The 21,672-nt window shown below is 43.3% G+C and overlaps 5 protein-coding genes and 1 long non-coding RNA gene across 7 annotated transcripts; 5 read left to right on the top strand and 1 right to left on the bottom strand.

Moving 5' to 3' along the window:
- The first annotated feature begins 3,928 nt into the window (after positions 1–3,928).
- On the top strand, positions 3,929–5,286 carry LOC107276976 (uncharacterized). The gene is given in 3 exon segments (XM_015793849.2): positions 3,929–4,233; positions 4,442–4,598; positions 4,600–5,286. Coding segments are annotated over 3 exon segments (1,149 nt in total).
- A 2,968-nt stretch (positions 5,287–8,254) lies between these two features.
- On the top strand, positions 8,255–11,775 carry LOC4346034 (uncharacterized). Its single transcript, XM_015795142.3, has 3 exons — positions 8,255–9,434; positions 9,996–10,682; positions 10,800–11,775. Exons 1-3 carry the CDS (start codon positions 8,331–8,333, stop codon positions 11,379–11,381), a joined length of 2,373 nt encoding a protein of 790 aa, XP_015650628.1. The 5' UTR covers positions 8,255–8,330; the 3' UTR covers positions 11,382–11,775.
- A 219-nt stretch (positions 11,776–11,994) lies between these two features.
- On the top strand, positions 11,995–14,038 carry LOC4346033 (tetraketide alpha-pyrone reductase 1). Its single transcript, XM_015795143.2, has 6 exons — positions 11,995–12,169; positions 12,275–12,444; positions 12,582–12,776; positions 12,860–13,022; positions 13,198–13,390; positions 13,498–14,038. The coding sequence occupies exons 1-6, from the start codon at positions 12,049–12,051 to the stop codon at positions 13,646–13,648; spliced, it is 993 nt and encodes a 330-aa protein (XP_015650629.1). The 5' UTR covers positions 11,995–12,048; the 3' UTR covers positions 13,649–14,038.
- Positions 14,039–14,470: 432 nt separating this feature from the next.
- Positions 14,471–15,957, top strand: LOC4346032 (transcription termination factor MTERF6, chloroplastic/mitochondrial). The gene is made up of 2 exons (XM_015795373.3): positions 14,471–14,607; positions 14,835–15,957. The coding sequence occupies exon 2, from the start codon at positions 14,848–14,850 to the stop codon at positions 15,847–15,849; it is 1,002 nt and encodes a 333-aa protein (XP_015650859.1). The 5' UTR covers positions 14,471–14,607; positions 14,835–14,847; the 3' UTR covers positions 15,850–15,957.
- A 104-nt stretch (positions 15,958–16,061) lies between these two features.
- On the bottom strand, positions 16,062–19,653 carry LOC4346031 (uncharacterized). 2 transcript variants are annotated; one of them, XM_015795372.3, is made up of 11 exons: positions 19,518–19,653; positions 18,887–18,951; positions 18,626–18,739; positions 18,195–18,326; positions 17,969–18,097; positions 17,402–17,799; positions 17,221–17,320; positions 17,030–17,089; positions 16,856–16,942; positions 16,637–16,765; positions 16,062–16,563 (listed from the first exon to the last, which is right to left on the bottom strand). In XM_015795372.3, exons 2-11 carry the CDS (start codon positions 18,935–18,937, stop codon positions 16,264–16,266), a joined length of 1,500 nt encoding a protein of 499 aa, XP_015650858.1. In that variant the 5' UTR covers positions 18,938–18,951; positions 19,518–19,653; the 3' UTR covers positions 16,062–16,263. The 2 variants fall into 2 exon arrangements, with proteins under 2 accessions (XP_015650858.1, XP_015650857.1); XM_015795371.3 differs by having other exon boundaries at positions 18,891–18,951.
- On the top strand, positions 16,760–20,244 carry LOC136351364 (uncharacterized). Its single transcript, XR_010734394.1, has 4 exons — positions 16,760–16,961; positions 17,523–17,926; positions 18,152–18,342; positions 19,541–20,244. It is a non-coding gene; the product is annotated as an uncharacterized lncRNA (long non-coding RNA).
- The last annotated feature ends 1,428 nt before the right edge of the window (positions 20,245–21,672 follow it).

Below are 21,672 nucleotides of genomic sequence, written 5' to 3'. Positions count from 1 at the left end.
CGAAGAGACGGTGGTTGAGGGAAAGCGCGGGCGAGGAAAAAAATTGGCGCCAGGAAAAGAAAAAACGGCGCGGGCAGGAACGATTGCTTCGATTGGGAGCGCTTCTAGTTGCCCAATATTTGGTTCAGGTTGGTCCTGGTTTTGGAGGTGGCTAAATTTTGGGACCATGTTTAGGAGTTTGTTGGAGGGCTGATTTTCACCAAATTCCTAAAATTTATGTTTTAGTAACCTGTTTAGCATTCTCTTGGAGATGCCCTAACTGTTGGAGTACGTATACATCACGGTCAGTTGGGCCATGAAGTGCAAAATCCCTAATTGGCTAACGTGCTAGCGGGCCTTACCAATTTACGATTTTCTATTAGAGTAAGTCTACTTGTACTCCCTCAAATATATGTCCATTTTGATTCCTATCCCGTAACAGTAATACCAGATATATTGATCCCTCCAACTATTAAAACCGGTGTAACAGAATCTTGTATTTGGGTTTAACTTTTGTACCTTTTGCATTGGAGTGTGCGTTTTTGTATTATAATGTGTGCATCTCTTAATTGTTTGCAGTCAGTTGTTAAAATGTGGCGAATGGTTTAACCTTAAGAAGACAGGAGCGAGTACTCTTTAACCGCGTTCTGGCCGGATAATAGTTGTAATCTCACATCTCTAGATGTGGATGTTTTTAGTGAGTAATATATCTCTTTTTTCCAAAAACAAAAGTGGCGAATGGTTGAACCGAAGCAATTTCCTGTCTATGTTATTTCTGGCCTGAACTTGTTTTAGCACAAAGCATACCATTTATGGGACTTTCTGGGACGTTTAATTATTTACCATTTTTAAGATGCGCCAATTAAAGATTTGTCACTTGCTATCTATGACATGTGGGTCCTCATGTGTCTATGATATGTGGGTCCACTAACAAATTCTTTAGAACCACCCATAAGAGTGGCAAATAGTTAATTATGCCCCTGATTCCTCAATGAGTTAACTCTATGGTTTATCTTGGCATGTGGATTGAATGTTTTTAAGCTGTAGGAGTATTTCTTTGTTGTTTCATTAATTACACAAAAAAATATTGTCCCATTATTACTGGCCTTATTCAGTAACATCTTACATAATGTTTGCTAAATATCTGTTTGATGTTTTTATTAGAAAATAGGATAAACCTGGCTTCACAGCTAACCTGTTTGGTGTTAAGGCACTACCTCCGTCCCAGAATATAAGGAGTTTTAGAGTTAGACACAGTTATGAAGAAAATATGTAAAATTAAATTGTGGAAGAGATTGTGATTGGTAGGGTGCGTTCGGTCTGACCGAAAAATTCGGTCTCGGTCTTCGGTCTTTCGGTTATTTCAGTCTTTGAAAAATGAGGACCGAATTTCTTCCCAAAAAAACTCAGGACCGACAAATTCAGTCTCGGTCTCGGTCTAACCGAATTTTGACAGACTGGGGACTGGCTAGAGATGGAGGCGGCGCGATGGCGGCGTTGAGGCAGAGGCAGGCTCGCGGAGGCAGCGTGATGGAGGCGGAGGGTGGAGACGGCCCGGGCGCGATGGAGGTTGAGGATGGACTGGCGGAGGCGGCGCGATGGAGGCAGAGGGTGGAGGCAGCGCCGGCGTGATGGAAGTCGAGGACGGACCAGCGGAGGCGCCGCTGAAGCCGCCGTGGACGAGCTGCTGCTGCTACTCACCGACTGCCTTACCTCCGACCAAATCTGGGAGAGAGAGGGGAGGGTAGTGGGGACCCACTGCCTCCTCCATTGTTGCCGCTGCAAGCGGCCTCCTCCCCACTGGCCATATCTGGAAGAGGTAGAGGAGGAGAGGAGAGTTGGGGAGCCATTGTTGGTGCCCCCTCTACTGCTTCCGTCGTCGCCGATCTCCTCCCATCCCGCCACTGGATCCGCCTCCCATCGCCATCGCCTTTCTCCTGCAACACTGCCGATGCCACCTAGATCTAACCTTCCCATAGGTGGTCTGGGGTCGCGCCACCAATCTGCAACCCCTGAGCGGTCATTGTCACCGTTGCCTTCCCGAGCTCCCACCCTCGTCGTGGTCATTGTCGAGCTTGTTGCCGCTCTTTTGCCAAGGCGTGAGGACGGCGAGGAGCATAAGTGTGCCACCAAGAAAGAGATCGAGAGAGGAGGGATTTGCACTGGTGAGAGAGAGAGAGAGAGAGAGCGGGGGGGGGGGGGAGGATGAGATTGAGAAATGAATGGTGAGGGATGGCTTGTATCACGACACTTTGAATATGCTACAGTTGTCGACCGTGCCATGCTGGTCGCTAGTTTTTGCAGGCGGTCCCTTAAGTACACCACTTGTAAAAATATCCTTATTATTCCATGCAACCCTCTTTAATCTACCGTTTGTCAAAATCTATTCTTGCAGACGGGGCTAAAACTAGGGCCTCTAGTTATTTTTACAAGCGTAAATTGTTCTTCTGAAAAAAAAATCAAACCTAGGTGTTGTGAAAAATTGTTTTTCTAGTAGTGGAGGTATGAGATGATGTGTCACTCATCCGGAAGCTTCTCATAGCAAATCAACATGAAAGTGATGTACAACTGTTGTTAAGTGGTGGCTATAAAAATAAAAGGGCAATTTGGGGGTTTCCCATGGGGGTAACCTTCTGTATTTTGCCTATAAATATAGAGCTAAGTCTAGTGTTTAATAAGGTGTATAGCGAGAGAATCTTTGTGAGGAAAAATTGTGAGAAACTGAGATTGGCTTGGTCAATGCAATTTTACTTGTGATAGTTCAAATTCACATTTAATTTTTTTGTCCTTGTTTACCCGAAAATAATAGGAGAAACTCCTATTGTATTTTACACTAAAAGAGATAATATTTACAAGCATCACATTCATATTTCACAAGCAGCATATATCTCTCCATGACTTCAGCTAAGCATGCATGCTACAATTTGTTACTATCCATAATAAATTGAGTCGCTGAAGTAATAACATTTATCTCGTGGGACAACTACATCTGCAAGCTTCATGGTAACCTCCGATCTAGATAGACAAAGACCGAGCCCAATCAAAATCGACAAGAAGCATAAAAAACTCAACAACAAACACTAGATTGAATATGTTGAATGCTAAAAAGAATCTAATAAACACTAGATTGATTATGTTGAATGCTAAAAAGAATCTAATGCAGGAATCCTTCTTCTATCTTCAGTTCAAATAAGGCAGCACACAACTTTTATTGAAAAAAAAGAAATGCAAATATAAACCACCAGTTAGTGAATTTGTTTCAAAATCTCATCATACAAAGCAGAACCACACAAACATTCTCCAAAATATCAATCCACCTTCTCTAGAATCTCACATCCCACATTGTAGTTACATAAGCAGAAGTGTTGTTTCAATGGTACCATTTCACCATCTAACATAAAGAACTAGAGCATTTTTATACAAGCAGGTGTTACTGACAAATCATACAAAACTAGGTACGATGCTTCCTGAAAACACTCCCTAAACAAGACAACTAACCAGAGAAAGTTATCTATCAAAAAGAGCTACCATGTGATGTCAAGGTTGTTAAGGAGCATATTTATCTCCTTTTAACACCGATGGGGAGTCAATGTAACCCTCCCTCCGTGGCTACAATCTTCCTACAGTTGTTGTCCTCCAAGAAGTATTCAAAGCATTTCTTCTTTAATGCAATGCAATTGTACGTATCAGCGCACCAGAGTGGCTGCAAATGATTCATCCGTCATCCTTTCCCATAGATTCTGGGTGCAAATGAGCTTCAATATATCCAGAGCAAACCTATCTGCTGCTGCCAACAAACTTTCGAAGAATTCACTTGTCGTCTCTCATAGCAGCAAGGCGTCGATGTATATGAAATGCAATAGTGCTCTGAACGTCGCCAGCTCCAGGTCATCCAGCATGACGCACGGGATGGAACTCTTTGCCATTCCACAAAAAAAAAAAACTCTGCATGGAACATCGGGGAACGCGCGGCGAGCACAGCCCGGTGCGCATGAAACATCTCGCTGCCAACAGAGAAGGAGATGTCCGAGCCATTGGCGCTGCCCACCATGATGCCGAGTTGGTTCCCCAGGTTGGAAGGTGGCACTGCAATAGGTTCGTTGTGGTTGCGCAGAATGATGAGGCCACATATGAATGTAACCACATAGCGAGAGTCAAGTTCACTCAGCTTGACGAAGCGCCACCAGGCATCAAAGCGGAAGCCCTGGGATGCCTTGCTTACCAGCAGACTCCTCTGGGAATGTTGCACGGCTGGTAAACCATCCTTGCCCATGAAGAAGATCTCAAAGATGAGGTGGGTGTTGGCGTCGGTCTCATTCAGCATCGCCACCGCGAGAGAGAGGTACTCGCCATTGTCTTGTTGACGCGGAGACAGCCACCACAGAAGACATGCATTGTGCTCCCCCGCTGAGATTGTTAGCTTTGGCAGTCTCTATCCGACAGCGAGCTTCTGGATTTCTAGGTATTCCACCTTGTGCTCGATGAAATTGGAGACGAGATCCATCACACATGGCTGGGTGGGGACGCCGAAGGCTGGGGTGGGAGATCGGGAGATGAGGATAGTGACGGGACAGCGTCGGAGGCTGGGAATGCTTCTCGTTGGAGAGCGTAGGAGCCGGGGGGGGGGGGCAGCCGTGCGAGCCGCCGAAGACGAGGGAGGAGAGGTGGGGTGGGGAAATTTCGCTGGAGATGAAGAAGAGGAGTAGCGGAGGAGGTGGGGGTTGGGGAGTACGGATGGCCTCGTCGGCACGGTGCCGGCGGCGCGCGCGAGGGTTGGGGGATGGAGCGGCCGCGATACACATGTGCCGGGTGGACCACTTGAACGGCTCCGACGTGTTCTTCTTCGTCGGTGGCGAGACGTTCCATGCGCACCGGGCCCTGCTTGCCGTGTGCTCGCCGGTCTTCAAGGCTCTGCTCCTTAGCTCCACGGCGGAGGCAGCAGCCTGCAGCATCACCCTGAACGACATCAAGCCAGCGATGTTCGAAGCTTTGCTGCACTTCATGTACACCGGCGACTTCCTGCCAGCGGGAGCCCACTCGTCGTCGCCTGACAGCAGCGACACCAACACCGACACGCTCCACCGGCTGCTCGCGGCGGCGCACGAGTATAAGCTCGACAGGCTGAAGCTCATGTGCGCCCGAAAACTCGAGGAGAGCTTGTCGGTGGAGACGGTGGCGAGGACACTGGGCTATGCCAAGATGTGCGGCTGCTCGGAGTTGAAGAGCAAGTGTCTCGACTTACTTCTTCTTGGCGAAGAAGAACATCAAAGCATTGGCCACACATGGCTACTTCTGGCTCTGGCATAACTTCCCTTCGGTCATCCAAGAGATTAAAGTGTTCTGGTCGCTTGAGCGTTTACAGATATAGATAGATACTCCCTCCGTCCCAAAAAAAACCCAACCTAGGATGGGATGGGACACATTCTAGTACAATGTATCTGGACATATGTCTGTCCACATACGTTGTACTAGAATATCTCCCATCCCATCCTAGGTTGGGTTTTTTTTGGATGGAGGGAGTACTTGTTAACATCTCATTCTTATACAAGAAGCCAGAGATCTTCTTGTTCTATTTTGGGAGTGGATTTTTATCCCTCGAGGGGATATCCCTTTGTTGTTTGCCTGTCACCCAAATAGTTATAAATTTGAAAAAAAAAGAAGATATATTAACATGTGATATATCGCTCCACAAATATGCAAATTCAAATTCAATTTCTACACGAAGTTGAATTTGAACTTACATGCTTGTAGAGTGATATACCACATTCTAATACATCTTCTCAAATTTTTTCAAATTTTTTCATAATCATTTAGGTGACATGCAAACAAGGATGATATATAATATACTTCGTTCCTATAAAAGATCTATCGTTATAGATTCTCCTCCACATCTCTGAACTTCATGCCATCACCTTTTTTTTTTTTTGGAAACCCATGCCATCACCTTGGACATGCTGAAATCATACACCTGTTACCCCGTAAACGCACAGTAAACTACACAGAAATATACAGTCGGAGCAATGCCTGAATGCCATTTTCAGTAACACAAATACAACCAACGAATCACAGAAGAAGAAGAACAGCAAGGTGACCAGCAGCTCATTGATGTTCAGGACAGCAGAGTTGCAGATGTACCTCCCGGCTGCACGGGGTGTCTCGTAGAGCAGGATGCGGCAGCTCGCGACGTCGTCCATGTGGACGTACACCATCCTCCCGTACATGGTGAATTTCGTTCTCACCTGCAGTGCGATTTCATGGACATTAAGAGTCAGAGACTTGAAAGCGGAGAGCATAAATGTAGAAGTGTTTCTGAAAGATTGCGCTCCATTGAAATGCACGAATTTCATTCATATGAGGTAGTTCATGATCAGAGAACATTCTCTGCATTTCGGGTGGTGTTTTGCGTACCATGGAATAGGCCTAGGACGATATCGGTGGTAGCGGGGCTTAATTCATGGAGAAAATCCCCTGTGTACACTTAAAAGTTCACCTAATCCTTTGTGTACCCCTGAATTTTGCTCAATCCCTTACATACCCCTGAATTTTAGTTTGGATCCCTTCCATACCCTTTCCGCTAGTTGACCGTTAGTTGACCGTTAAATTCTTATGAAAAAGTCCATTTTGCCCTTTGGTATAAAGAAGCATATAAATTAATAGAGTATATTGTTGGAGAATAGAAATTTGTTATATGAGACTATTATGTTTATGAGATAGTTATGCACCATACTATTTGCGATAAATATACTTTTAAATATGACATAAAAAATTAATACTTATTTATTAGTTATTAAAAGATTTTTTTAGCATATGTGTTCTGAAGTAATAAACAAATCTGTTGTATTACTATGAAAACACATATGCTACATAAAAGAACTTTTAATAACTAATAAATAAGTATCAAATTTTTATATCATATGTAAAAGTAAATTTGTCACAAATAATATGGTGCATCACATACTCATAAATATAATAGTCTCATCCAATAAATTTTTACATTTCAACAATATACTTCATTAATTTATTATGTTTCTTCATAGCAAAGGGCAAAATGGACTTTTTTAAAAGAATTTAACGGTCAACTAACGGTCAACTAGCGGAAAGGGCATGGAAGGGATCCAAACTAAAATTCAGGGGTATGTAAGGGATTGAGCAAAATTCAGAGGTATAGAAGGGATTAGGTGAACTTTCATGGATAAATAGGGGATTTTCTCTTAATTCATGACACACCAACATAAGTTTGGACACTTCATTCTTAAGACAACCACCAATCAGTTCTCAAAATAAATTTATTACCCCTATCTCTATATGTATACATCTTTCTCCTTCTTACTACTTGTACCATAAGTTTATTCACTCTCTAGTCCCTAAATTGTTTATCGGTTCTCGCCTTTTCGGTGTTTGAGGATATGCTAATTGGCTTATCGAACCTAGGACAAATCGACGTGTGTTCACCATAACGGGTTTTTTTTTCGAGTGTTCGTTCGATGATATCTATCTTTTTTGCGGCGATGGGTTTTCAGATGCCGCTGTGGGTTGCACGCAAGATGTTTAAGGTGTGGCGGCATAATTTAGTGTCAACACCCTGGTCATTAGGGGAGCCTAATTTATGGCAAAACCATGATATTCTTTTGGAGTAAGAGAAGGCATATAGGCACAACACATTATGAGTGAGTGTTTGAGTAAAGATGATTAGAGGTAAAACGATGTGGGATTAATTAATTTAAACTAAAAATAGATTAATAAGTTTTTTTAAAGTAACTTTTGTATATAATTTTCTAAAAAAAAGACCCTTTAGAAGTTCAGAAATTGTGGGCGTGAAAAACAAGATATTTTCCAATCTTCTTAAAATGATGCTCCCTAGGTAGACGAATTCATAAGACATGAGTTACTGCACATAATATACATCTTGGACTGGGCTTCAGCCCATATGCACCAAAGTCTCAAATCCCCCAAATTCGTAGCAAATTCGGCATTCCAAATTCTAATTTGAATAATATGTAAACTATTTGAGAAATACGTTAATACGGTACTCGCGTAGAAATACTGCACATGATCGTCGTGCTCTACTTTACACGTCTGGATCGTTTGGCATTTTCTAAACAAATTCTCGCCGAAAAGAGGAGAGATCACGCAGAAAGTTCATCCTCTAATCCATCCCTTTTTCTCTCCATTCTCTTCTCTAATCCTCCTCTTCTCCTCGCTGCAACGCGACAAATCGAACAGATCAACCCAAATTTTGATCATCTTAAAATTCTAAATTGATCTAAGCAGTGGCATCCATTGCTACTCCTCTTCCCACTCCACCCTCTTCTCGTCTTCGTCTTCTTCCCCGACACGTCACCTCGCCGCCGATGGAGTCCCACGACGGCGGCGGCGGCGGCGGCGGCGATGGGGACTCGCTCTTCGAGGGGATGGTCCTCTTCACCCCGTCCCTCTCCGTCGATCCCGATCCCGCGCCGCCCGTCGCCGAGGCCCCCGACCCCAAGCCGCCCACCCCTCGCGACGATGCCGCCGTCGCCGGAGCTGACGGGGCGGCCTCCCAGCAGCAGCCGCCGCCGCCTCTGGATGAGGACCTGTTCTCCGATCTCACCCTCCTGTCCCCGCAGTCCCCCGTCGACCTGAGCGGCGCCCACCAAGGTCAAGATCAGGACCACTCCGCCGCCGCGCCCCCCTCGCCGGTGCCGGCTCCGGCTGCACCCGTCGCCGTTCTGGCCCGGCAGGCGTCCTCCTCGGCCTCCTCGTCGCTCCGCAAGAAGAAGAGGGCCGTGCGCATCGGGTATGGCCGCTCGCCTCAACCCGCGCCTCCTTCCCCTCCTGCCGTTGCAATTGCTGCTACGACCGCCACCGCAGCTGCTACCGCTAGTGTAATCCATGGCAGCGTCCTCCCCGATGCTTCGATGCATCATCAATCCGCTCCGACCATCCCAGTCCACCACCTCGAACACCTTGATAATGGCGTTGAGCAGGCTGCAGCGGTAGCGGTGGTGGATCCGGATGAGAATTCTCTTCATGTGAAAGAAGAGGATGGTGAATTGGAGGAGGATGGAGGTGCTGGGGCTGAAGCAATGGGGATTGAGGAGAGATTGGCTCTTCTTAGATCCCAAATCTCCGGCAAGCTCGAGTCTATCCAGCAGAGAGCCACTGCTGTGGCTGCCAAGAGGAGGCAGTTGGCTGGTAGGCGGCGAAAGGTTGCGGAGGACGTGGGCTCTGCGGCATCCAGGCACAAGGATTTGGAGAGGGAGCTTGAAGAGGCGTGCGAGGCCGAGGACTTTGAGAGGGCCGAGAAGATCAGCGACTCCCTTGCGGCATTGGAGAAGGACAAGGATCGGTTGTTGACAGCGCTGCGTGATGCGGAGCTCAATTATGATTCGGTGGATTTGGAATTGCAGGATGTGCTGGATTCCCGCATTGCCGCAGAGGAGGAAGCTGCTTCACTCCTGGAGCATTTTGCAAAGGTAATTTAGCTGAATTTCTTCTTACGCACTTTGCATGAGACTCTGAGGTCTGGACTCTTGACAAGATATGTACTTCCTGGAATCCAGGCTCCCCTGCAAGCAACCATTGCTTGGAAACCGATACCAAACCTGAAGTTTCCCTACTTGAACTCTAATATTTTCAAATAGCTATTCAAGCATGACCTAATTCTAAGTGCTTAGTAATGAATCATTGCAGAATACATTTTAAACGCATGGTCCAATAAGGCAATAAGGCTTCATTTTCCAGATATCCTAGTCTATGCTGAATATTTTGGCCACTATGTCATAAATTCATTTGCACAGTTGTCATATTCTCCTACAAAAGTTGTCTTGTGGCATTGCATCTGATCATCATGAACTATAGACTGTAGTAGTAAGTACATAAAAAACTGAAAATGCCGTGAAAAGAAATTTTAGCTTAAGTTTGTAAGTTAAACCTGAGTGATAAAAAGCAGCCCTGTATGCTTCAAAGTATCAGTGCATTGTGTTCTGTTCTTCTAGTTGATTATTACTTATCAACATTAAAACTCTGTTTTTTAGGATGCTACTGATCACACTGATTCAGCAAGCAAGGAGGCAGAAGAAATATCATTGAAAGAAATAGAAGGGTGGCGAGAATCAATGGAATTGCTAGAAACAAAGAAACTAGAGACGGAAGTAGAAAGTGAATTGGTTTTGGCAGCACGTTCAGGATTGGAAGATTCGATAGAACATCTGGTTGAAGATGACAAAAGAGAAAAGGACATGCTGAGTAAGAAAGGGGATACCCTTGCAGAGGAGTTAACTGAGCTCCTGAAATTGGTAAGGTTGAAAGAAGCAGAGATAGCTGAAAACAATGCTCAGATCCAGGAGGTTCAAGAAAGGATCACTGCCGTTGTCTCCAGATTTTATGGATCCCAGACAGATATTGATCTAAAGCTCAAAACCCTTCAGGAAGCACAAACTAAAATGGACTCAGAGGCTCAAGCACTTGCCCTAAAAAAGAATGAAATTGATAGTTTCATCTCCTTATCAGAACAGAAAGACTCAAAATTACGGGAAATTATCAATGATTGTTCCTCTGAAGCAAAAGCTTGCCAGCAGTCAGTAGATATCAGAAGGAAGCTTGCATCGTCAATTTTGAAGTCAAGGGAGGACAGAATTGGGTTGTTAAAAATGGAGGAGGAAATTTTGCAAGATATCCAAGTGCTCAGGCAACAAACATCAGATGCAAGAATCAGTCTTCAGGTACATTAATCCTTTTTCATGTTGATAAAAAAGATCATCATGTTTAATTTTTAGAGGACACCGTGTAAGTAAGAACACAAATATTTTTATGTACTTATTGAGTTTGATGACTTGCAGGAGATATCTTCAAGGAAGGCTGTCATTCAGCAAGATATAGCTACATTTAAGCAGAAATTGAGCTTTATTGACAAAAGGGGCCCTGAACTAGAGGCTGAAAAGAGAGTTGCTGCCGCTGCAAGGAATTTCAAGGAAGCTGGAAGGATAGCTGCTGAGGCTAAAGCGCTTTACTCTGAAAAGGAAGAACTTCATGCTAAACTTGAGAAAGCTGCTACTGATCTGGAGGTAATCGAAAAGGATATCACAGCTACCACTGACAAAATACAGGAATGCGAAGGGCTTATTATACTCAAAGAAAAAGAATCAGCCATGACAAGTTACAAAAGACTCAGGTTGGATGCTGCTGCTGCTAGAGCAGAATTGACTGCTGCAACTGAAACAGACGATAGCGAAGAGGTTGAGGTTCTGCGGAAAGAAGCTGAAGCTGCAGAATCTAAAGCAATGGAACTAAAAACATGCTATGACCTTGAACTGGACGACAACGAAATCATGTTTCAGCCTGTAGTCCCTATAGTATTCATAACCAATTCAACAGGGCAGCACTTGCTAGAAATTGCGTCTTCTTTCGGTCTATCCCCCTAGAAGCAAACTTCGACAGTACTTGCATGCCACCATGCTTGTTACAGTTTGTAGAGTTTTGCCAGCGACAGCTGCCTATTGAAGGGAACATCTGTGCTGCAATCAAAGCTTATCTCCAGATATACATGTCTTCCTCATTGTTCCTCCTTACCTCCTAGCATTTGGGATCTACTCTAAATCGAGGAGAGGTTCCTAGGGGACAGCCAAGTGTATAACATCCATTTTGCGTACTCAAACTCTTCAGGGAGTTTGTCTCCCCCTCATTTTTGTGTACATTAAGACTGTAATTCTTTTGTTGTTGTGGTAATTTTGGTTGAGCTACAGTAAATGCCATTCATCCGAATGTAATCAGTATAAGTTATCCATGAAATAAACTCTCTTCTGCATTGCACAACTAGTCACATCGAGTCATCGAGTATGTGTTGAAAGTTAGTCCTAGCTAAGAACTGTTTTATAGAGTTGTTGCTTCAGCATGAAGAAGCTGTGAACCTCACAGGCCGTTGTGAAATCTATCCTACTCTCTACCTGCCAAATATAATCACCAAAAGGGAGTGACATTTTAGTATACTTTTTTTTTCTGCCTTTTGTACTCCTAATACATACTTTCACAGTTCATATAAAGATCTCGAGGGTGAAATTTCAGGAGCAATTCCAGTTTCAGCTTGGGAGAATGGAGAACACTACCAAGGGCAAGGTGTGTGTCACTGGGGCTTCTGGCTATGTTGCCTCTTGGCTTGTGAAGCGACTTCTTGAGTCAGGGTATCATGTTCTTGGGACAGTCAGAGACCCAGGTCCATCTTTCATTCTGTTCTAATTGAGTTCAGTTTACTTGTTTCATGGTGATGGATGGACTTGTTAATTTGAGTTTAAATTTCTGTTTTTGGTTACTTTGGCAGGCAATCACAAGAAAGTAGGGCACCTGTGGAATTTAACAGGTGCAAAGGAAAGGCTGGAGCTTGTGAGAGCTGACCTCTTGGAAGAAGGGAGCTTTGATGATGCTGTGATGGCTTGTGAGGGTGTCTTCCATACTGCATCACCTGTCATCACCGAAACTGACTCCAGCAAGGCATGCTACACTAACTGTGAAGACCACTTTCACCCTGCAATTATGCGACTCTCCTTTTTATCTTGGAATTCAGATTTAAGATGCCATCTGGTTGTAGGTTTTAACTTTTAACAGATGTGATGCTACTTCATTTGTAGGCAGCAGTGCTTGATTCAGCGATAAACGGCACCCTGAACGTTCTGAGATCATGCAAGAAGAACCCATCCCTCAAGAGGGTAGTCCTCACCTCTTCATCATCAACCGTGAGGCTCAAAGATGAAGCTGATCTGCCACCCAACGTGTTGCTGGATGAGACATCATGGAGCTCCATGGAGTTCTGCGAGAGTCTCCAGGTGAACAGAGCACAATCCGATATATACATTTGCAGGTTTTTGGCATTGTTTCAGCTGCTCTGAACATCTATCTTTGTACATAGATATGGTACGCCATTGCCAAGACACTTGCAGAGAAGGCAGCCTGGGAGTTCGCCAAGGAGAACGGCATCGACCTTGTGGCTGTTCTTCCAACCTTCGTGGTTGGACCCAATCTGTCTCATGAATTAAGTCCCACTACCACCGATGTCCTCGGCCTATTCCAAGGTACATGAAACGCAACCGTGAATACGAAGAATTTTCTTCGATTTCAGTTAGAATCATGAACTGTCTCATATGAAACTCTTGCATTTCAACGGAGCGTAATCTTTCAGAAACACTTCTACAAAGACGCTCTCTGCATTCAGTCCTCTGAGTGAATGTCCATGAAATCGCATTGCAGGTGAGACAACGAAGTTCACCATGTACGGGAGGATGGGGTACGTCCACATCGACGATGTCGCGAGCTGCCACATCCTGCTCTACGAGACACCCCGTGCAGCCGGGAGGTACATCTGCAACTCGGCTGTCCTGGACGTCAACGAACTGGTCACCTTGCTCGCTAGGCGATTCCCTTCGTACCCCATCCCAAAGAGGTCAAGAACTCCGGCGAAATGGAACTTTTTTTTTTCTGCTGATTGATCGATTCATTGGTTTGTGTCTGTGTTTCTGAAGATGACATTGTCTTGGGATTTCTCTGTAGTTTGCCGTGCGTTTACGGGGAGCAGACTTATGGTTTCAGCACGGCCAAGGTGAGGGAGCTGGGCATGAAGTTCAGAGATGTGGAGGAGATGTTCGACGACGCCGTCGACTCGCTCAGAGCTCACGGCTACCTGCTGAACAGCGTACCATGACAATTGACGACAAATTTATCAGAATTCAGAAATTGGGTATGCCCCGACGAAGATGAAGCTGTAGCTAGAATCATCAGTTGCACACAGGAAAAATGTGTCTCTGTGTCAGAGAAGGTTGTGCGCTACTGAAGAAGTGGAGATGATTATGTATTATACTCCCTCCGTTTCACAATATAAGTCATTCTATTATTTCCCACATTCATATTGATGTTAATGAAACTACATCTATTTAAGTTTCATTAACATCAATATAAATGTGGGAAATACTAGAATGACTTACATTGTGAAACGGAGGAAGTAGAAGATTTATAACTTGTTGAGAAAACGTTAATCGTATTGTTCGTGTATCCAAAACATAAATTTTAAAAAAATATTATCTCGTTCAGATTATTGTTAGTGGTGACTATTACTCCGTAGTATTTTATTTCGACCGCTTGTTAGTTAATGAGGACGATGCACAAAATTTCATACTCGTGTCTAAGATACAATACACTTAGTAAACATGACATCTTTTAAGTATTTGCTTTTCTTTTCCCAGGAGTAGTCAAAGTTGGATGATGACTAATTCTGTTGACTGCTACTTAAAAATGGATGGAGCTATGTTTAAAATTAAGAAGATTTAACTGCAACTACTGTAGTATAATTTTTTTTTAAAAAAATATTTTTGACCAGAGGGAGGGTTTTTTTTTTTTTGAGAGAGTAATAGGGAGGAGGTTTAAACATGACCAAAAGCATGACTCGCTGATCGATCTGAGCCCATGGGCCTTATCTCGGCCCAAGATTCCGAGACGTAATCAAGCAGGAGGACAAAGTCATAGAGATAAGCCGTTTTTAGCGCACTCGCTTGCTCAGGTTCCTCCTCATCTTCTTCTCTCCTCTTATCCCCTTCGCCTTCCTCCTCCCCGCCTACACGACCAGTTCCTGGTTTCTGCTGCCTTCCCTCGGTCTGGATCAACAAGGTGAGTCCCAATCTTTGACATCCTGCCTCACTTCCATTCTTGCACCCAGGTTTGCTTGGATGATTTCTGGTTTCGTTGGCGACCTGCACTGCACCTGTTCGATGAATTGCCGCAATGGATAGTTTCTTGATTGATTGAGTACGCTAGGGTACCGTTTGCACTGAGTGCACTAGATGTCCGAACACACGCTGAGAAATTTGAGGGATTTTTTTATGGTTGTTGAGCAGAGGAGGTCGTCCAATGGCGAGTGGTGGGAGCAGCAATGCCGGGAGCCTGACGCAGTGGCTGAGGGAGAAGGGGTTCGACGAGGAGGCCATCGGGCGGATGTCGAGACGGTGCAAGAACCTTCACGGCCTTGACGCCGGCGAGGCCTCCGGGGTGTGGGACTACCTCCTGAACGTCGTCAAGATCGAGCGGCGGAAGCTCCGGTACGTGGTCACCAAGTGCCCCAAGGTGCTCACCCTGTCCGTCGACGACAAGCTCGTCCCCACGGTGCAGTGCCTCACCACGCTGCAGGCTAAGCCCGGCGAGGTTGCGCAGGCCATTGTCAAGTTCCCCCAGATACTGTTCCACAGCGTGGAGGAGAAGCTCTGCCCTCTCCTCGCCTTCTTCCAGACGCTTGGCATCTCTGAGAAGCAGCTCGCCAAGCTGCTCATGGTCAACCCGCGCCTCATCAGCTACAGCATTGAGGCCAAGTTCTCGCAGACCGTCAACTTCCTCGTTGGCCTTGGCATTGACAAGGAGGGTATGATCGGCAAGATCATGGCAAAGGAGCCCTACATCATGGGTTACAGTGTTGACAAGCGCCTTCGTCCTACTGCCGAGTTCCTCAAGTCGGCGGTCGGGCTTGAGGGGTCAAATCTTCAGAGGGTGATCATGAGTTTTCCTGATATTTTGTCGCGAGATGTCGATAAGATTCTGCGGCCCAATTTGGCGTTCTTACAGAGCTGCGGTTTCAGCAAGGATCAGGTCATGGCATTGGTGGCTGGATACCCTCCTGTTCTCATCAAGAGTGTCAAGCATTGCCTGGAGCCTAGGATGAAGTTCCTTGTTGAAGAAATGGGGCGGGACATGGGTGAGGTGGTGGATTACCCCCAGTTCTTTCGCCATGGTCTCAAGAGGAGCCTGGAGTACCGCCACAAGGTGCTCAAGCAGATGAATTCAAGGTGCAGCCTCAGTGAGATGCTTGACTGTAATCAGAAGAAGTTTGCCATGAAATTTGGTTTGCTTGCAGCAGTTTAGGCATGCATCCTCTCTTCAGTTCCCATGTAGCATGTTTATTTTTCAGGTGAAAGTTTTTCCTTTTGTACTAGCATTTTGGACATCGAGAATTCAAAGCATTTTGCTTTACTGGGTGTTTTCTGGAATGTCAAGTGCAAATTTGCCTCTTTCAGTGTCATGATTAATGTATAACCTTGCATCAATTCGCAGAAGAGAAAGCAATGCAAAGCATATGAATTTTCTTGTCGGCATGCTCTTCTCAGTTGAAATGCCCAAGTGAGTTGTACCACTACAGCAGTAAGGGGAAGACATTACTACAGCATTCCTATCCTTGGAAGCTATCACAATCACCTATTTACACTACACATATACACCAATCATTTGTTATTTGTTCATTACTTACAAGCACAATTGGGGAAAGTGGGAAAACAGTGCCTACTCAGCCAAACTCCTATGTATAGTATATCTGAAAGATGATTTGAAGGGGATCCACTCAACACACTTGTCTATTCTTCTCCGAAGACATTGTCTGATTTCCTTTTGTTGAGCTTCAGGCATGATCTCACATGCCATCTCAACCAAGTCAGGCAACTCGAGAGCAGCATCCTTCGCATAATGATGGAGAACTTTAGGTAGGAAGATTGTCTGCTTTCTGACTATGACACTAGCTTGAATGAACTCAGTCCTGGCTTGATCCAGTTGATGATTCACTTTCTTGGCAGTGTACAGCCTCACCTGCAGAACTTTTTACAGTAAGAATATTGTGATCACTTTGCAGACAAAATTTTAGCATATCTATTCTGCTTACAGGTGGATCTGAAATTGCTCCAGTGGAAAGAGCAAAATGAGCAAGTGGCTCTGGAGGATGAAGAGCATATGGATGTATGGAGCTCCCTGATGCCGATTTTTTCAGTGGAGTAAATAGAGTCCGTACCCACTGCATGTCAATTATTTTGTTAGTTTCTTTCCTCAAATGTGTTTGTCTTTGTATTATTGGTGGAAAATATTGTGCAGGTGTAAACCATACCACTGAAGTGCGATGGGATTGGCATCCAATAATTGAGTTCTGGATAATTTGGGCGTTTACTGAAAGCCCACCCACATTATATGCAGCCTGACAACAGATTGTTCAAGTATGTAAGATATATCAAAACATTTCAAATGATGACAGTATCATTGTTCAAATTTGATAGTTGTGTACCTTCAGAATCATGTCTGTGTTTTTCATGCGTTTCTCCTGAAGTCCATAAGCCATAAAAGCCTGTTATATTTCAGAAAATACTGCGGGTTAGGTGTGCATGCATTCTGGGTTTAACACTGAAGTGTAGAACATAGCGAAGGTGACAACTGTTGTCAGTCATAAAAAAAAAATGTTATGACTACTATGCATACATGCATCACCAAAGCGTTGTGGATGTTGATCCAAAAACAGAGCTGCTCTTCATGTGCCATTTTTGTTGGGTCAATTTTCTCAAGTCGTTTTATCAGCGATCTGAGATTAAAAAAAAGTGAACATAAGTAAATAAATAGCATTTCCTGCTTTATAGGATTTCTTTATTGCAGAGTTGCTTACCTGACAGTCTCTAGCATTTTAGAGGCATATTCAAACTTTTCTGCATCCATATATATCCTTGGGCATATTATCATCCCATTGTATTGTTCACTTTTCTCATTCAATGAATCATATTTGTCAGAGCTTGTGTTGACATTGTAATGGCATCGGGGACTCCAACTATCAACACGGTGCTTTAAAGAAAATGTACTTGATGAAGAGGAGAATGAAGGAGTTGATAAAGTCTCAAAATCCGCCAAATTTTGTGATGGCTGGCTTGCAAGTTTGCAGTATACTGCAGAAATGCATCTTACGATGTCCTCCGAAAGTTTGCAAGAGATCTTTGGCACATATTCAGCGATTGAAGCACTCAAGAAATTTGCAAGGCTAGAATGTCCTGAAGATGATCTCGACAGCCCCTGTGAAAAACATGAAAGATAGATTTTCTCAGTTTGAGAGATTTTGACAGAAAACCATATGTTTGTGCCTGAGCTAAAACCTGTACTTTGAAGAGGAAAAAGATATAACTGAAACTGGCACAAACTGGTAAGTTTTATCAGAAGAACTAAAAGAAGAGATTGTTCATACATGTTTAGAATCTGAAACTGTTGATACTGTTGGCAAGTTGTAGGATGCTGACTCCTTGATATTTCTCAATCGGAGGGCACCTTCATCAGCTTTCTTTCTGCTTTTCTGATGGTGTATTTCTTGATCCACCTGATCATGATTGTAAACCTAAATATACTGTATACTCTCTGAATTTATGTGCAGTATAGTTCTGAAAATTGATCCATCCAAGGTGCAAGGCATGTACCTGGGTAGAAACACGAGGGGATACACCTAGGTGTTGATCAAATGCTGCCCTGTAGAGGGAAAGCAAATGCAGTTCCTTGCGAACAACTTCCTCCTCAAGGGCTGCTATCTCCCAAACTAAGTCTGCAATAGACTGCAGGAACCACAAGGTCAGTGATCAGATATCGATAACTAAATGTTTATAATTTCATTTGCCTTTTCACTTCGTTTTGAATTTTAAAGTTGGAACACTGTTTTCAGAGTATCATTATTATGGCACATGATCTTTGTTACTATTCTTAAGGCCTCAAGTTATTTTGAAAAAAAGCAAGATGATTAGAACAAAAGTACGGGTATAAAACCTGAACTGAACAGCTTTTCTTCAGCTTTTGGAAACAAATAGGACCTTGAGATCATGAAATACTATGCAACTTATGAGGATGTGGAGCAAACCTTTGATATGGTTTTCTCACTTTGTTCTGCACTTGTAATCACGTGATGCTCAGGCAAATGCTCTGGCAGGTTAAGAGAATATCTTCTGCGGAGCATCTTATCTTTGTTGGTTGTCTGCACAATCATGAAAATAATATCATTAAAGCAAAATTCAGTAAGAAAGTAGTAATTTAAGTTTGTAGTAACTTTTGCTTATTTGAAACAAGACACCGGGGAAAAGTTATTAACAAAATAACTAACAAAATAGGGAATTTAAATTACCCACAGGTTTGTGATAAGAGAGTCGAGGCGATATGTCCAATACATTTCCATGTGTGCTTACAACGCTGAAAATACAAGAACTAAAGTAAGAACGCTGCTTAATCAGAATAATCATTCAAACAAACTGAAAGCTAAGCAGCTGAGAATAGTGAATCAGATGTTTTGTAGTCAAAGATAGCAGACAATAGGAACAGATAGTGTGCTGGATGATTTGCTTGTACAACTGTGTACGTTGCTATTCTTCTTCACGCTCACAATAAAGGGGGATTTTGCTGTTTCTAGAAGAGCAACTTTCAACATCATTTACAGTAACATGTCTCACGGTCTCACCTGACAGTTTGTCAAGTGAGTTGGTGTAGAAAATGACACAGCACCGCAACACAGAAAAAAAAGGGAGGCTTGATGCAGCAAAATGCTGCTGCCTCTGAATTATGATGCAACCAAATGGTGATGAACAATATATTGGACATTGATAAAAACGATTAGAGTTGCCCTGCTTATCTATACATTAATCGATTCTGCTTTCTTCTAGCTGCTATTATCTCGCAAATGCTTTCTGCAAAAATTGTAAGAGCCTAGAAGAACAAAATTTATCAGCAGCCTGCTGAAAAGATTGTGTATGCTTGCTAACCTTCTCGAGTGACATTGCTGCAGATAAGAAGATGAATGGCTAGCTCTTGGTGTTTCTGCACAACAAATGGTTGTTTCCATGAACACCTCTGATGCTGCGTCTTCCATGGATTCCTAGACCTTCAGTCACCAAGAACCTACCACCAATCAAGAGCAAGAAAGTATTGCAATCCTATTCAGTTCTCCATAACTAGCTGAAGAGAAGGAGAAGAATAATCCAATTACCGAAACTAATGAACTTACCAGGCTGATATATCATGAGCTGTTGCTATGCAGTGTAGCTAGCAATGAGCAGAACAGAAGAAGAAGGCCATGATTCAGCTTGGTCTGGATGATGAGAAATCTTCACTCTCTCTCCCAACTCCAATCCCCCAGCTTCTACAGAACTCAGCAAAGGGTCTGAAGAACAGAAGGAAATGCAAATTCTCCTTGGTACTAGAGTAGAGACAAGAATAATGAAGAACAGCAGAAATGATGGGCAGGAGATGTCCTGGACTCCTGGTTGCCAGTACTACTTCTCCAACCTATGCTGATAGATAATAATGGCCAGGAAGCTGATATTTAAGACTGGATGAGAAGAGTAGGATTAATAGCAAGAAGAGGTGGTGACCCACAAGGCCAAAGAAGCAAAGGAAAGCAAATGAAACCTGCATGAAGATATGGTCAGGAAAAGGATGACCAAAGAAAGCAGAGTTTAAAAGGAAGCAAAGCAAAAAAGAAAAGAAAAATCGATCAATGGCATCAAGTGTGTCGTCCCTCTGTCCCTCCCAGCTGCTTGCCTATTTTCCTCCATTAAAAGAACAAAGAAAGCCGAGCTGCTATCAATAATGGCGTGGTGGCGATAATGATGGCTTAGTGCTGATGAAATCGCAGCGCTGCTCTACAGAAAAAATCAAAAAGGATATGAGAACAAGTACTTTCTCCTCCGTTTCACAATGTAAGTCATTCTAGTATTTCCCATATTTATATTGATGTTAATGAATCTAGACATAATGTGGAAAATGCTAAAATGACTTACATTATGAAACGGAGGGAGTAGTAGAGATTACTAGTAGGTGGCTGCACGAGCAGATGAGAATTAGGTTGCCCGTTGCTACCATCTTGGCCTCCTTCTTGGTCCATTTGAGCAAATAAAGCCACAACCACCACAACAACTGTGCCATCGTCAGTCATCTGCGTGCGTGTGATTCAGCTGCATTATTCAGCATATGCTTGCATCTTCATGCAATTCGTTTAAATTTCTGATCGATTTGCGTGAACACTGTTTGGTACACCGAAAGTGATCGTAGCATGATTAACATAAATATTGATATGGTTGTGTAAACAAAGAAAAAAAAAGGTGGTGTGCCGTTGTCTGAATCGGTTAGAATTCAGTTGATATGTTAGAATAGCACGTCGCCGACGTCGATATATCACGCATATCATATGGAGTCTAAGATAAACATCATACATATGCATGGATTGAGAGGTGAGGTGACATTAAAAAACGACAAATGGTAGGATTCCCTTTTCGCCGGTCCAATGGTTGGATTCTCTTTGATCGAAAGAGCTGGAAAAGGGGGCAATCAAAATGGCTTAGACTATGGGTACGTACTGCATGCAGTACTGTATACATAGCTGGTCCTGCAGTATATGAGATGCCGTCCTATGATAACAAATACTCTCTCTTTCCCAAAATATAAACATTTTTAAAATAGTGACAAGTTAAACCTTTTAAATTTTGACTATAAATAGCAAAAGAAATTTAAAAGATTAATCGTATAAATTTAATGTTACTATATTTATCATTAAACAAATTATCATAATATACAACTCTTTATTTAAAATATTTTACTTTAGTAGATATTGTTGGTTAAAGTAGTATTTCGGAGAATATGTCGAGACAAAAAAAAATACTTATATTTTGGGTAGAGGGAGTAAGTTTTTTTTTTAGGGTATGTTGATTGGTTATTATGCTCTTAAAAAACATAGCATTGACCATCGAATACTTACAAGTAGGTTTCTGCTTCTGTAAACTTTCTTTTAAAGGAATAAACATTACTCTGCTCCTATATGAATCTTAAAGCACATGTCGGGTTTAGGTAGAGTAACTAACCTGGATTAAACTAAAACAATCAAACTATCAAAGGAAGATTCCCCTAATGCAGTCTTCAATA

This window comes from Oryza sativa, chromosome 8, assembly GCF_034140825.1.
Source record: "Oryza sativa Japonica Group chromosome 8, ASM3414082v1".
Classification (NCBI taxonomy): Eukaryota; Viridiplantae; Streptophyta; class Magnoliopsida; order Poales; family Poaceae; genus Oryza; species Oryza sativa.
The sequence above is the reverse complement of the archived record's forward strand: the minus strand, read 5'-3'. Positions and strand labels throughout refer to the sequence as shown.